The 16,984-nt window shown below is 47.6% G+C and overlaps 1 protein-coding gene across 1 annotated transcript in view; it reads right to left on the bottom strand.

The window, feature by feature from the left end:
• The window catches only part of SLC26A4 (solute carrier family 26 member 4), a 184,955-nt gene that overhangs the window by 19,378 nt on the left and 148,593 nt on the right, over positions 1–16,984 (bottom strand). Inside the window, exon 18 of the mRNA XM_069629147.1 lies at positions 12,219–12,449. Within this exon, the coding sequence (XP_069485248.1) occupies positions 12,219–12,449 (231 nt within the window). The remainder of the gene's footprint in view (positions 1–12,218; positions 12,450–16,984) is intronic.

Below are 16,984 nucleotides of genomic sequence, written 5' to 3'. Positions count from 1 at the left end.
TGCTGTTAGCACCCTGGGTTTTTAATCTGGGGTGCTGATAGCAATTATTTTGTTTCAATAAACAGGACCTGCTCTCATGGTGGTCCGTTCATTCAAACAAAAACGTACCTAAGATGGCTGACAGGGAAATGGAAGGCATGGCAGCCCGGGACGCGGTGGCACTGCCACCCATGGAAGAAGGTGAGCAGGGCCGAGGTGTGGGGAGAGAGGGGAGAGTTAAACAGAGGGAAGAGGAGGGTAGGGAAAGATGCTGGAAGGGTAATAGCAGCCTTCAAATTGCTTGGAATGTGGGCTTGGATTGTGGGGTTCAGCCCCCCATCCTAGCAACCTGATTGGCTGGCTCCCCCACCCCTGGTGCTAATACTTTTTTGAAACATCTTCAGCAGTGTTCCTACCCAATCTAAGCAGCACATATTGGGGTTGTTCCCTCACACCACTCTGTATTCTACCATTGTTTTTATTTTTTAGATTGGTCAGACCATGCCCCGGTTCAGGGTCCTATGTCCTAATCTAGCAAAATTGTCACTGATTCTTTGGATGGAAGCTTCTGTTATGTGGCCAGGGAAAGGCAGAAGCTACCTGACTCCGACCCTGGGGGTGGCTATCTGCTGGAGGACCACATAGGGGAGGACAAACGCCAGGGAAGTAAGAGCTCCACGTACCCCGATCTATCACTTGCATCACTTGCACCGCATGACTGACGTCACTGCACTGATGACCTTGTATTACCTTTTATAACTAGGAGCCTTCCCTGGCTACACTTGTCCCTATCGCCCCACAAATGTACAGGAACTGCAGACCTTGTCATCGCCCCGACGCCTGTTTCACTACCTCCCTAACGGCACTAACTCCTATCAAGATCATGTTATTCCTAGCTGACATACGCAGCCTTGCATTACAAATGCAGCTTCTTGAAACCTACCACGACCTGTGCAGCTTTGTGCTGCTTATGTAACTTCTTGCAACCTACCTATCATGACTTGCGCAGTAATACTCTGCTTGTGTAACTTCCTGCAACTCACTTACTTTGACTTGTGAAGCCTTACGCTGAAAATGTAACTTCCTTTAACTTACTATGAATTGCACAGCCTTGCACTGCTTATGTAACTTCCTGTAACTTACTTACTATGACTTGTGCAGCCTTGCCATGCAAATGTAACTTCCTGAAACCTACCTATCATGACCTGTGTGGCCTTTTGCTGCTTATGTAACTTCCTGTAACTTACTATGACTTGTGCAGCCTTGAGCCTCTTATGTATCTTCTTGCAACCTACCTATCATGACTTGTGCAGTCTTGCACTGCTTATGTAACTTCCTGTAACCTACCTACTATGAATTGTGCAGCCTTGTGCTGCAAATGTAACTTCCTGTAACTTACTTAATATGACTTGTGCAAACCTGCGCTGCCTATATAACTTCTTACAACCTACCTATCATGACTTGTGCAGCCTTGTTCTACTACTGTAACTTCCTGTACTAACTATGACTTGTGCAGCCTTGTGCTATTTATGTAACTTCCTGCAACCTACCTATCATGACTTGTTTAGCCTTGCTCTGCAAATGTTACTTCCTGTAACCTACCTTTCATGACTTGTGCAGCCTTGCGCCGCTAATGCAACTTGCCTGAAACCTACTTATTATGTCTTGCACAGCCTTGGGCTGCTTATGAAACTTACCTTCAACACTTGACATCAACTTGTAACTCCTTATCAACTGTAACTAGCGCCTAGATGCCTCAGGGCTTTTTGTGCTGCTATAAATCTAAAAATATAATAAGTAAATAAAATAGAATACTAGATCTAAACAAACCATCGGTTGTAACTCTTAGTAACACCCAGATACCCGTGACACACTGCTATATGTCTTCTTGTAATGTAGACATGGAATTCCAAGGTTTTCTGGCCAACAACATTTTGTACCTCTCTCCCCTTTTCTAGGACTGAGACGAAGAAGAGCGATGAAGTAATGAGAATGACCAAACACGGTAAACCAATGCTGCATTCTAGTCATTGGAAAATGCTAAGTAATACCGGGACACTTGAAATAGAAACAGCTGAAGAGAATCTGGGAGAGAGAGATAGAGAGAGAGACAGAGACTGCAGCTTAATCTGACTTGTTCTGCCACTTCCTTGTCATGGGCAGCTGGAACTGCCAAATGCAGACGTATGCAAAGCAGGAACAAATCAGCTCATGGGATGCATTGCCAGTCAGCGGACCGAAAGCAAAATGGGAGGGGAAGCCCAAGGAATGCCAAAGTCACCACTAAACACTGGTAAAACCATGGAGAGTGCCTGGGTTATCGAGGTGCTTCAGGACGAATGTTGTATACCGCACCCAATGCGAGAGAGCCCAAATGAAGGAAAGGAAATAATTGATACAGCTATAAACATTGTTGAGAGCCCAGGTAAAAGCAGTAGAATTGATACAGATACAAACATAATTGGGAGCCCCAGTAAAGGCAGTCAAATTGATGCTGATACGATCATTGTTGAGAGCCCAAATAAAGGCAGTAGAATTGACACAGGTACAAACATTGTTAAGAGCCAAAATAATGTCAGTAAACAGGCACGAACATTGTGAAGAAGGGGTCAGTGACCCAATACTGGAGAAGTATTGTTAAATGGATACAAGAGAGAGTGAACAGAGAGCGGAAAAGCCTTGGCAGGATAGTGAACCAGGCTAACAGTAAGTCTGGGACTCACTACCAAGTAAGAAAGTTGTAGCACCCACGGAGAGTAAACCAGGGGAAAGAAAAGAAGCAAAAAACCCTGTCCTGAATTTGTGGAACATTGATAAAGGAAAGACCCATACCCCTTTTTAAAGGATAACCTACAATACCCTGGAAGTAGATTATACCGAGGATAGGAAAAGGAGTGAGAAAGCATATGGGTCAAAACCCCTCTGTTGAATCGTAGAACTGTGATTCAAGAGAACTGTGTACTTTAAAGAGATTCAGGGGAAGACTCTTCCCCCTTGAACAAACTGAAACTGTGATAACGTGATATTTGAACCACAAGAAGAAATCTAGAGGAATGGGCAACCCTTTTCCTGGTGGAAGTGTATTTCCTTTCTTTTATACACCTTAGAACTTCATGTTTGGAACTTTGAGCGAAAGCTGTAAGTCTACAGCTGATAGAAATCCCTGTTTTCACCTTATATTTAGTTTTGCGTGCAAGGGTCAGTTCAGGGTTTTGGACACAGGGCGGAGGACACTTTCTTTGTTTAACATCCTGACACAGACGTTCCTTAGTTTTGTTGAGGAAGTGAAATCCTTCTTAGAGTTAGTGATAAAGAGGATTTTCCCAACCCCTCTCAATATTTTGACAATAAAGGGTTGTAACCAACACTTAACATGCCACTGTGTCCGAGTCTTACTCTTGATCACTTGCACCTACTTCCTGTGACAAAGCCGTTTTAGAAGGTCACCCAAAAAAGAAACAGGGCCATATAACATCCTTAGAGGAATGTTTCTCTAGACAACTTAATTAAAATCCTTCCAGATCACTCATGAGATGTGGCACCTTCCTTTGCCATTGCTTTGATGGTGGAGTCTTCCAAATCCAAGATTCTTTATATAGTAGGTGCCTTTGGGTCACTACCACCTAAAAGAGTAAATTCAAACCGTCTCAGTGCCCCTTGGTGAATAGCCTCCATGAACTGAAGCAGCAATGTGAACAGATCTCGATGCAATCTCTCTCCAAGGACACCCTCTCTCTCCTCCAGGTCAAATGGGCCAAATATAAAGAGGCCACATAACATGCTAAAATCTCCTTTCAGATGGTGCAACTCGAGGCAGATTCCTCTAGTCCTAACATTGTCTTTTCTCTTATGAAGCCCATTCAAGAGAGTAGCACACAGTTGGTGGTAATTTCAGAAAGATAGGCAAAGTTTGCCACCTTTTCAAACAAAATAAACATCTGTGATATTCAGAACACTAGTCTCTCATTAAACCAGCCCTCCACCCAGGTGCCTCTGAACTCTTTGTACTCTTTATCGGTTGATACTAACTCACTGACCAATTTTCCTTGAATAATGGTCATGAATTCTTCATATTCTGAAGTCGTGAGAACCCCATCTGACATGGTGCTTTTATTTGCCTTTCAGAAACCATGGCAGGGTATCACTCGAAGCGGCGCTGGGGAATTAAGGGTTAGATAAATCTTGCCCCCGAAAAGAAACTGTACATGAAGATCTATAACCTGGGAAACACGTGGGCTGCTCTAAAAATACTGCTCTCAGTGAGTGAGCAGGTGACTTTGCACCAAGAAACCTTTTTTTGATGGATTCATACGTGCAATACAGCATGCGAAAAAGCGTTGCAGAGCTCTGTAGCAGCCCTCTTGTCGGCCTTAACAAAGTTTAATATAGCGGCTGGCATTAATGAAGACTTCATTTTCATCCCCCATGCTGAGAGGGAAGAAGTGATAGCGGCACCAGTGAAGACGCAATCTGATTTCAAGCCTGATAAAGACAAACATCTTAGTGCAGATAAGCAAGGGCGGCCCCTAGTGGCAGGAGCAGCCCAGTGTCTAAGCTGCTTGTTTATTGATAGGGTAACTGGTAGTGGGGAAGGAGCTTTAGAGAGAGCAAGGGGTGATTAAGGCAGAGTAGGAGGAAAGAGATGCCCAGAGCGTAGATGAACATCAGAAGGACGGCTGGAAGGAGAGTAAAAGGTGAAGGGGGAAGTGTAGTGGAGATTTGCAGTGACATCAAGTGAAAGGAGAAGGAGTGTATTCAGAAGGAGGTTGGAGGTGACATCAAGAGGAGGGAGGAGGAGTGCATTTGGGAAGATGATCTGTTACATCAAGGGGTGTGTAATCAGGAGAAGGTTGGCAGAGACATAAAGGGAGAGGCAGATGGGTTTGTAAAGGAGGAGGTTGTAAAAGGAGTTAAAGGGATGGTCTAGTAAAAATTTTTATTTAAAAAATAGATAGGCAACATAAAAAAAAAATACTAGCATTCTCCGTTTTATAACTTCCGATGTAAAATTTTGAGCTATTCAAGCTCAAAATTCGCAAAAGCAAGCACATGGGCGCAGTCATTTTGTAAAATGGAGGCCCTCCTGTGCTGGCTTTTGCTTTTGCGGCACTAATGAAGGAAAAGCCAGCCAGCTGTAGTAAACAAAGGCTACCGCTGGGTGGCTTTCCCTTCATTAGTGCTGTAGGCGGAGGACGGGGACCGGAGACCAGAGCAGGAAAGCTGCAGCTGAATCTCGGTAAGTGCTATTTATTTTTTTTACAAAAAATAAGCACTGGCTGCGTTTTTTTTTCTAAGTTTTCCGGGCTGGAGGAGCCCGGAAAACTTAGAAATAAAACCGCAGCTTTAAAAACGCTGTATTTATGTTTGCGGAAATACAACGTTATTGTGTTGGAAAACGCTGCGTTTTTTCTTTCCAAGTTTCTCAGACTCCTCCGGCTCGGAGGAGCCTGAGAAACTTGGAAAGAAAAACCGCAGCGTTTTCCAACACAACCGCGTGTGTTTCTGCCTGCTGTGGCTATCACTTTGGGTCTCCGGTGCTCCCCTGGGAGCACCGGAGACCCAAAGTGAAAGCCACAGCAGGCAGAAACACACGCGGTTATGTTTACATGCCGCGTAGTGTTTCTACCTGCAGCTGATTTCCCATTTGGGGCTCTCGGGCTCCCCGTGGGGAGCCCGAGAGACCCAAATGGGAAATGCTAAATGCTGCGTTGTCTGCCTAAATCTGCTTTCCCATTTGGGGCTCTCGGGCTCCCTGTGGGGAGCCCGAGAGCCCCAAATGGAAAAGCAGATTCAGGCAGAAACAACGCGGTTGTTTTCCGCAATGCCGCGTTGTTTTTGCCTGAATCTGCTTTACCATTTGGGGCTCTCGGGCTCCCCACGGGGAGCCCGAGAGCCCCAAATGGAAAAGCAGATTCAGGTAGAAACAACGCGGTTGTTTTCCGCAATGCCGCGTTCTTGCTGCCTGAATCTGCTTTACCATTTGGGGCTCTCGGGCTCCCCACAGGGAGCCCGAGAGCCCCAAATGGTAAAGCAGATTCAGGCAGAAACAACGCGGTTCTGTTGGAAAACGCTGCGGTTTTTCTTTCCAAGTTTCTCAGCCTCCTCCAAGCGGGAGGAGCCTGAGAAACTTGGAAAGAAAAACCGCAGCGTTTTCCAACACAATAACGTTGTATTTATGTTTGTGGTCGCTTCAAAAGCGACCGCAAACATAAATACAATGTTTTTAAAGCTGCGGTTTTATTTCTAAGTTTTCCGGGCTCCTCCAGCCCGGAAAACTTAGAAAAAAAACCGCAGCTAGTGCTTATTTTTTGTATAAAAAAGAAATAGCACTTAACGAGATTCAGCTGCAGCTTTCCTGCTCTGGTCTTCCGGTCCCCGTCCTCCGCCTACAGCACTAATGAAGGGAAAGCCACCCAGCGGTAGCCTTTGTTTACTACAGCTGGCTGGCTTTTCCTTCATTAGTGCCGCAAAAGCAAAAGCCAGCACAGGAGGGCCTCCATTTCACAAAATGGCTGCGCCCATGTGCTTGCTTTTGCGAATTTTGAGCTTGAATAGCTTATTTTAATACGGAGAATGCTAGTATTTTTTTTTTTATGTTGCCTATCTATTTTTTATATAAAATGTTTTACTAGACCATCCCTTTAAGAGGAATATTGGGAAGGTAGGGGAGAGGGTTAAAGAAGAAGTAGGGAGTGGAGAGGACTATCACTGAGGAGGTTGGAAGAGAAAATCAGAGGAAAAGGTAGAGAGCAGAGAAATTCACAGGCTGAGGGGTATGAGTGGTAAAGAGGTTGAGGTACAAGTATGTGGTGAGATGTGGCAGAGGCAGGAGTGAGAGAAAAAGGAGAGGATAGGACAGGAAATGAAGGAAAGGTCTCCTTAGGCATGAGGTGGCTCATTCAGTTGGAGGATGGGGTGGTGGTTGATACAACCAGGACCCAAAGTCAGGGAGGTGGATAAGGTGCCCTCACCCAACCTGTGGGGAAGCTCAGGTGGCCCGACTCTTGGTGGAAGCTTTGAGGCACATCCTGGGATCAACCATTGTAACTTCTGCAGGCTCACATGGGGCACAGAGAGAGGGGTATTCCCAATGTTGCACTGCAACCAGCGCAACTCGTTCACACTCGCCCTCCTGGTGCTCCTACTTGGTGTATCTATCTGGGCTAGAGGCGGCACCTGTTTTCAGTGCTCTGGCACTGGCACGTGTGACGTGGCATTTAGGCCATCCAGCTGCAGTGCCAGAAGGGTGCCGCCATTTTCCGGCAAAGGGGTGATCCCCATGCAGCGTTTCACGTATGCACATTCGCTCAGACATTCACGGTCTCCTTGACAGTGGAGACACTGGAATTAGACAACATCCTTCCGTTGGGCTCTGCTACATAAGCAGCACAGTTTCTTGCATTAATTGCGCCTCCATGCTCCTTGTTAAACAGTCTGATCCTTGCACACCGCCTAGCCTTTCGTTCCTGCATTGCCTTGGCTTCCATGGCCTGCTGTCTCATCTGCCTTGCCTTGGCTTCCTTAGTTCCATGTCATTTCATCGCCTGCCTGTTTATACCCAGGCTTTTTAACGTGCACATTCCATCGAATGTGCTCATGGTTTTTTATTGTGTTTTTTTTGGGGTGGGTACCCCCCAACACCCTCTGCAACACTTTCTATGGAATGTGCACGTTAAAAAGCCTGGGGTGAACAAGCAGGCGATGAAAGGAAGTCGTACCGCTTCCATGGCCTACAACCTCACCTGCCATGCCTTGGGTTCCCTGACCCGCTGTCTCATTTGCCTTGCCTTCGCTTCCCTACTTCTCCTGCTTGCCTGGTCATCTGCCTGCTACCTTCCTCGCTTTTGTCTTGGCCATCTGCCTTCTCCTCACCCTTTTTCCCATTCCACTCTGCTTCCCCCTTACCATCTGGTTGTTCTGCCTTGTTCAATTGGCTGCTATGCCTCTCTGCTGCCTGAAATGCCTCCTTAGTCCTGCCAGTCTAGTCTACACCCTTACAGATCTTCCATGTTACATCTTACCAGTAACCCTTGTCAGTGCTCACACTGTTCCTGCATCATGTTAATAAAGGGGTACTGTGCACTGTGATTTAGGGAATCTGCATCTCCTCAAGCCTGGTATTGTTTCCCAAGATCATTGGGGGTGGTGTTTCCCCACCTCATACCACGCATTAGAAGGAAGATAGCCAAACAGCCATCGTGGACACCTGTCAAGAAGCATCAGGTACATGTCGCAAGTGAGACGAACTGCTTAACACCCTGAAGACAAGGATAAGAAGCAGAGGACCTGGGCCTACAGCACAACAGGGTAAGAAAGAAGTGTGGGACATTTAGACCCCCAAGACTGTAAGTGAACAAGGAGTGTGAATACTAAAATCAGAGACTTTTTGTTTTGAAGCTCAAGGAGAACCATGCTATTATTTTTGTTGCGACACAGGTTTGCCCCAAGAGAGACCATCATGTTGATTCTCAGTGTTAGTTAACTAAGGGAGGTTCCCCGGGGATCTGGGAATTGGGTTTTTTGGTTTTGGTTTTGACCTAACATTGCACTTATCCTCAGTAAACCTTAATTTAACATATATCCATGTCCATCATGTATTGTTCCCGTTTTTCTTTGTGACAGATTGACAGCTATACTGTGGAACTCTCTCAGGAACCAGACTGCGGAAACCCAAACCCCTGAGGGCACAACATTCCCTGTCATATGAAGATAGGAGAGAGGTTTATCCCCATGAGGCAAGGTTATCTTTCATTAAGGCAACTCCCAGCGAACTCAATGGGACCAGAAAAACCAAACTAGGGTGAAAAAGGAGCACAGCGATAGTACAGTACAACACAGTACACCACTGTACACATATGGAGCCCTGTCACTTCTCCACTCTTGGTATAGGTTATCTTGACTCCCAGTGACAGGCTTGACAGTCAACAAAAAGAATAAAGATACGGGTGTGGTCTTCCTACCCTCACAGAGTACAGTTAGTTATTAAGGATCCCACAAATGCCTGTAAACTCCACAGCAGCATGGGAGCCAGCCCACTCTTGATGAACAGAAATGTGGCCGGCAAAATGTTCCTGCATCAGTCTAGGATCCAAGATGTTTTCCAGGCTTGGCTTCTCACTGCTTTTTTTCTTTGGTTTGTGTGTCTGCCTTACCTTACACATCAGAATGACCCAGTGGGGAAGTTGGAGGCACCAGTGTGGAGGGTATTCTGTTCCTGCTCCATGTTGCAGTGCTACAGTATGTACTTGTAACTTTGGGACCAGAGCAGCTTCCTGGTGTGTCTGGGAATGGGGGTGCTGCCTACTGACCCAAACCCTGTCTGCCCGCTGTCTCTGTCTATAGCTAAACCCAACTCTGAAGGGCTCAATATCCAAGGCAACTGTCTACCCAAACGCTCAGGTCCATAAGCAGACCTTGAAATGCCTTTAAGACACAAGAGGATTGTACCTTTTATCTTCTTGTGGTGTTGCATAAGAGTAACATCTTTAATTGTGGTTTCTAAACATCCCAATGACTTTAAAAAACGATCTTTACAAATTACTACATATCTTTGAGAATACTGTCTTGTGCCTACTGCAATTATTAAATGGTAACTTGTGTGCTTGCACAGACATTTATCAAATGTGAATTTGAGCAATAAAACATTTTTTTTAAATGTGTGCCAAATAAATGATAAAGAGAACATCTACTCTGAGGAGCCAGGAATGAGACGCGGACACAGAGGACTTGTGAATTTTGGTTAAAAACATTTATTAAATCAAAAGGGAGTTGGAGAATGCCTCACTAACCCTTAAAGAAGAAGCTATTTCCCAACCTCAACCAAAACAAAGGGGTCTGTCCTTTGTCAAGATGTCCAAAGCAAAAATATGTACTGTGTCCGAAATCCTATCCTGCCCTGCACACTCTAAAACTAATTGTAAGGTGCAAAGGACTTTGGGCACCATTACGGTCTGGTGGTAACATAGCCGGTAAAACCGCAGGTTGCGTCGGACCCGTAATGAATTACCAGTGCCTGAATTCCTGGTAACACCGGGGCATTCTGACCCCGGTGGCCGGGAAGTCAGGCGCCAGTAATTTTGTAAGTCGGAATGGGGGCCACAGAAGCACCAGCACTGGGAACAACAGTGCCGTTGCTTCCGTGAAACTCTGCGGGCGGGTGACGTTCCGCCCGCCAGGTCTGACATGGTGGATGGGATGGCACCTGCCCCCAGAGTTGTACTGTGCCATTCCGGAAACACCGGTCCCAGTAGGCTTACCGGCACCAGTGTTTCCAGACAAGGACACTCGTAATGAGGCCCATTGTCTCTGGTTTTCAAAGTGTACAAATGTTCAAATCCAACCAAAAGGTTCCAAGTGAACAATGCTCGCAGTTCCAGGGAATGACTCCATTACCCAAATTCCTTTTTCCCTAAACAAAACAAAAAGTTCAAACACAGAATCGCCAAATTTCTGGTAACCCAAAAGGATAACTCCCTCCTCTTGGTGTGTTCACAGTTCTCTGGGAAATGGCTCCCTTCCGTAGGTATCTCTTCACATTCAAGACAGTTCAAAATCCTAAGGGCATGTCTCCTCCTTGGGATTTTCTTTTCACTGTATTACAATTTGGGTGCAGGTCCCAGACTCGCAGGTCACCTGGTATACTACCCTGCCAGGCTCTTTTCCACATTTTGTAACTTATTACACACACTTGACTTTGCCTGGTATAGTCTCCTGCTAGGACTTTCATACAGTCTTTCAAAACACTTGTCTTGCGGTTCCTTTCAAACACTCGGTTGTGCCTGGTATACTCTCCTTCCAGGACTTCTATACAATATTTCAAAACACTTGTCTTGTGGTGTCTTTCAAACACGTGGCCTTGCCTGGTAGACTCTCCTGCCAGGACCTTTATGCAATTACTTTCGAGCACTTAGCTTTGCCTGGTATACTCTCCTGCCAGGCCTTGTATGCAGTATTACTTTTCCCTTTATCCATGAACTGATATTTGCACAATGTTGGCTTACCGAGCCTTGTTTGCTAAAGTGTCTTTCAATATTCACTTTTTTTCTCACACCTTGGGTCTTTGCCCTTTTCCCAAGACCATTCACTTTTACTTTTCTTTCTCTCCTGCAATATGGGTTCAGCAACCTACTCGTAGCATGATTCACAAATATGTTAAACAATTCACAGGCTGCACTTTGTCTTTCTCGCATTACTTTCATGAATGGGCACACACTTTTATCCAACACGGTTACCCGTCCATCTTCCCTGGGCTTTCTGGGCACTCTAAGTGTCTCTCATGTTTCTCTGCTTCTGTTCCTTTCAATTTCCTGGCTCAGCGTGCTTCCCATTAGCTGTTGCGCCTTCACTATGTTCTTCTCTACTGTGCCAGATTCCCACGGTCTTGCATTCCCAGGTGGTGGGCTTTCTGCATTCTTGCTTTTCTTTCTGGGATCTGGTCACACCTCCACACCGCTTCACACGGTGTGCTTTCTCTCAGCGTTCTGACTGGTGTCAGCACAGGTCGCGGCCCAACTCAGCCTCTGCAGCTCTTCCTGCTATCTGTCAGCTGTGGCAGATGAACATTTCCTGGCATGATTGAACAACATCCAAAGACTAGATCGCTGTGTTTGTTTTGCAGTCTTGGCTATCTTCATTGCTCCGTCCCTCTTCCTTATCTCTGTTGTTACTATGCTGTTACTTGTGTGATATTGAGGAATACTTGAAGGAGACCTAGCAAGTGGTTGAAGGAGAGTGTTACAATATGGCATCAAGGCATGAGGAATGGAGGGCGCATCCCTAAAAGGGAATGGGGGGCATGTGACTTTCGCCAATGATGTCGTGTCCATACCTCTGAGGGTTGCCTCCCCCCATGTGGCCCTCCCTCAATTAGCCACCCCCAGGGTCAGGGTCAGGTAGAGGCTGCAGTCCCCTGGACACATGGGGATAGACTATCCCAGGGAAGGAGTGATGACATCATCAGATTCATCACAGTATATTAAAGTGCACCCTTTCTATTACCAAGTTGGTTTAAGAGATATGAATTGAGTTGCTATGTTGCCAATTGTTATGTCTGAAAAATGTGTTTCTGAAAAGACTAAATGATTTTTAAATATGATGTCAGAGGTTGACATATACTTCTGTTTTGGGCTGTTCAATCGTGAAAATGTCAAAAATTGATCTTTGATCTGCTTTAAAGGAGTACTGCTGATCCAGCTTACACATTTAGTACAAGCATGGATATTACACAGAACAAAATGTACCTGCTTAATTGATCTCACGGCTACAACATCCACAAATGGTATGGCTCCAAAGTCGAAGATGATGCTATGCATATTGACTTTGGGCACAGACACTTTGATTGGCAGCTCTGAGTTCCAGTCCACTTGCACCTCCACCTCTTTGGATTGGATTTCCTGCTCTTCAGGATCGTCAAGGTCAGGATCGGGCTCAAACCCTTCGTTGATGACACCTGCTTCTGTAATGATGCCATTCTACAAGGATGCAAAGAGAGAACCACATGTCAAGGATATTAAACAGTACATAAGGAATTATACATATCCAGATTCCTTGAGGATTTGAAGAATTTGTCAAAAAGATTCCAGACAAGTCCGGTCTGGCAATGATTTTGTATATATTTTATTTTCAAGGTGTTGCTCAGGATTCGACTTACTTTGCACTACATCACACAAACTGCATTGAGCAATGCAATTCAGCAAGATGTGAAAAGCGTACATTTGTGGAACCTCCATGTGAATAAGGTTAATTTTCATAGGCACCTTGAACTAATACAGGAAAGAATCCAAATCCTGCTCTCAAACTCACCCAACAATCCAACATTAGTAGGCACGTCTTATGTTTTCAAATACAATTTACAATAAGAAATGATTATATCTTAAAAAGGGATATCAACATCTGCACCAGAATCCTATCCCTGGCACCTCTTAACCTGTATCAGCAGTCTGGTTTTGCCACCTAATAAACAAGGGTTGCCCTAAGGGAGATCACTAACTTTGATGGAAGCCTGCCTTGGGGGCCTTCACCGCCACTAGTGAAAGCTACATGTGCTCAGTGGCCTGCTCTTGTCTCAGGGCTGCCTTGGTGCATGGCCTCTCCTGAGAACGATATCACCCATAAAAGCAGTCTTTTCTTGGTGACACTGATCTCCACAAAAGGCAAACACCAGCTGTTAGCATCTTGCTTTGAAACCTATCTCTACCTGTGCAACACGCACTCTTTGTTGTAAAGCGACTGTTGTGACCTTCTCCTCTTCTAGGGACTCGTTCAGGTGGTCAGGTGGTGTAGCCACCATAACATACATGTTGACTGCTGTCCATAAAAGTCTTAATGATTTAGTTAATATACACATCTGATTACATCTAAAAGGATGTCAGTGCAGATTTGAGCAGCCCGGGTTCCTCTCCTTAATGACCTGAGCACACAGAGGATGGTTGTACATAAACAATGCACATCAGGGCCTGATCCACGGTACATGTTCGGTGCATTCATGAGAATATAAAACAACTTAAGCGTGTAAAACTTCTTTGACAACAAGGCCAGAGTAACCTCCTCAAACATTGGCACAGCTCTGGAATCCCTAGAATGGTGCTCAACTCATATTCCTTGGTTCTACTTCTGAAACTTGCTGGTGCTTCTTGTTCAAAGACTTGTGCTGCATAACAGGATTTGAGTGCAATGTAATGTAGTGCAATGTATGGAAAGTGGCCCTTAGTAGTGCAATTGTGGCTGTCTTTTCTACCCATGGCCTATTTCTCAGCCTCTGTTACCATGACGTAGCCTGGGTTACGCGGCCTAACTGCCTACTCCTTCTTTCTTGTGTTGCAATATCTCCTACCTAGATTCCATCAGGATTGCTCACTCTCTCCTTTAGCATCCTATCTGTGCTTACCTAAGCAGTACCACTCTTGCCCACCTACTCGCTCCTAGAGTTTGCATGGACAAATCAGGAATAACATGTCTTTCTGATGGGTAGTGTTCGAGTGGCATGTGGCATTGTGGACCTTGACTGCCATGCTTTCCATCTGCATTTAGACACCATGAACATCAACCCTGGTTTGTAAGGTTTATTTTCAGCCACTTTGGAGCAGCCCATGCAGAGACATCAGCAAGGTGTTAGGGGAGCTTCAGCTGGACACACCCGTCTAACAGATGCATGTGACAGCAGATAATGATTATCCAATCAACTCAGTGGGCTGATGGTGGGGCGCTGTGGAGCAGCCCAAGATGGCTGCCTAGCTCTTGAGCTCCGTGTGCCTCCGGCTGAAATCCGACATCAACTGCAGTTCCTTTTGCCTGCACTGCCTTATCTTTGGTGGAGTGGTTGCCCCTTCTCTTCTGGCAATCTTGCTGCAATCCCGACCCGAATCGGCCCCGGCAAACCTGTGAACGGGACTTCTGGGCCTGCTGGCGGTTGGCGCGCCAGGCCTTGGCGGGCACCTGGCTCCCGCTCCCTGACCTCCTTCATCAGCCGCGGGCGCGGCGGCCCCCCTGGGGACACCATCGAGCGGAGGTCCGCTGCCGGGACCCGCGTGCACTCGCCTCCTCCTCCACAGTCTGCGCCGGAGCGTTCGTTTCTGTGCGGCGGTTGCGCCGGTGCCTGACCGCCTTGACAGCACGCGACCTGCTAGGGGGCGACCCCACCTCTCCCCTGCTGTCGGCGCCGGTGCGCTCGTCCCGGCGTGGCGACCGGACTGGGACCCCGCCTGCCACTTCTCCCTTTGCATACAGCGCCGGAGCGCTCATCTCGTCTATGCGGTTGGCGGGAGCCTGGTTCCCCTGGCTTGTGTGGCTCACATTACTGGACTGAGGAGGTGAGGAGCGGGGGGGGTGTACCGGGCGGTCCCCCATCTACTTGTCTGCCTGCTCCTGTGAATCCTGGCCCTCTCACTCTGTCCTGCGTGTCATCCGAGCGGCCTGCATTCCCGGAGGGCCTGGATCTCTGACCGCAGGCTGCTGCACTGCTTCCCATACTGGGGGCCCGGACCGCACCTTACGCGAGCTACTGGGGGCCGCCGTGTCTCGGGCCCGGCGGGGTACCGAGCCTACACATTCCCATTCCATTGGGGCCGCCTGGCAAGCGGCGTCTACTCAGTACTCTTTGACGCGATTGGAGGGGGACCTCTATGAAACAACTGCCCGGCTTCATTATCAGGGAGCCGCTCGCTCGCTAGGGTTGGTTGCCCTACCTGTCGACTCCTACACGGCCTTGGCTTTCTACTCTCCTGCAACCTACCCGGCCCTACTGCTTCTATAATCTGCCTGCCGTGTCTGCACGCACTGCCACGCGGAGCCGGGTCTCCTGGGGGCCACTGGTGCGGCACTCTGGGCTTTTCGCTGTTTGGGTCCCTTGACTGGTCCCTCCGCTCCGTCGCCTGCCTCAGCGGCCATCTGCCATCTCTGTGTCTCTATCTACAATGCCAAACAAAACCAAGGGGGTCTCTGGGAGAGGAACCATGGACAAATTTTCCAAATCCGTCCCGAGGGAGGAGATGGGTCACGCATCGTCCTTGCAGGAGGACCTGGAAAGTGACACCCCCTCTGGGGCGAGAACCCCCGATCTGACCACACTTATGCAATCCATGGCCAAGAACTTCGCCTCGTTCCACGAAAAATTGGACGATATTAACGCCAATGTTGCTTCTCTTAAAACCCGAGTGGACCAGGCAGGCACCAGAATCACTGAGGCCGAAAGTAGGATATCCACGAACGAGGACAAGATTCATGTGCTGCAGAACACCGTCGCTTCCCTGTCGCGCGATATGAAAAGTGTGAGAGCCAAGTGTGACGACCTAGAATCGCGCTCCCGTAGGAACAACCTGCGTATAATCGGGGTCCCTGAGAACGCACTTAAGGGCCGCATGGAAGACGCCGTCGAAGCTCTACTCAAGGATCTACTGGGCAACCCGAGTCTCTCACCGTACTTTACTGTCGAGCGTGCGCACAGGGCCCTGTCGCCGCGGCCCAAGCCGGGGGATATCCCAAGGCCCATTATTGCCAGGATTCTCAACTATCGGGACAGAGACCTTATCCTCCGGCTGGCCCGCGAGAGGGGAGACTTGCGCCATGAGTCCCACACCATCAGGATCTTCCCGGACTTTTCAATTGCGGTGCAGCAGGAGCAGCGCCAATTCCTTGGGGTTAAGAAACTGCTTAGAGAACGCACTGTCCCGTATGCCATATTGTTCCCGGCACGTCTCAAAATTACTCACAATAATAAACTATACTTTTTCACTGTCCCGGATGAAGCGGCAAAATTCATCGAGGCTCACATACCACTCCACAATCCGGCGCCTGACCATGCTGGCGCTGACTGACCAGACATAGCTTAGTCTGTCACTGCTTCACCTGACTGGTAATCTGTCAATGTGCATGGGTCAATGGCAATTTACTATCATCAACCATGCGGTTTGGGTACCCTTAATATACTCACGGGCCGCGGCCCGGCTTGGGTGTTGGAGACTAGCGTTGGGACCCTACAAAAACTCTGTATTCCGCAGGAACCTGTTATTCGACAGCCCATGCTGTCTTACACAATGTCTAAATAGCCGTCCACACGGCAACAGCGCACCTCTCTGCAATTGCAATGTTTATGTTTTATTGGATGCTACTGCTAGTTGGCCCCAGTTGGGCCCTGGAAAGGGCATATCCCTGTTGGATTTCGCCCACCGACCCTTACTTCCTGGTGATGGTCGGGTTAGTTGTTGGCGCGTGCATCCGGGGGGGGGTGATTTCCACTGCAAGTTGTGGGTGGGCAGTGAGGGAGGGGGGTGGTATGGTTGGGGTTTGGGGTAACAATATTGTAAATGACGGGGGCGGTTTGGCAAAGCGCACAACATCAGGGCGCCCTCGTGGGAGCTCTCCTCATTCACTGTAAGTCTCTACGGCGGTTGTGGGATGTACCTTAGTCTCCCGTAATGTCCACAACAGTGATGTCCTGGAATATCCGGGGTTTAAGTAACTACACCAAGGCGCGCAAAATCATAGCCCACGCCAACAGACATGGTTGCAA

Source organism: Ambystoma mexicanum, chromosome 12 (assembly GCF_040938575.1).
Source record: "Ambystoma mexicanum isolate Mex_15411 chromosome 12, UKY_AmexF1_1, whole genome shotgun sequence".
NCBI lineage: Eukaryota > Metazoa > Chordata > Amphibia > Caudata > Ambystomatidae > Ambystoma > Ambystoma mexicanum.
Note: the sequence above shows the minus strand (reverse complement) of the source record. Positions and strands in the feature narration are given on the sequence as shown.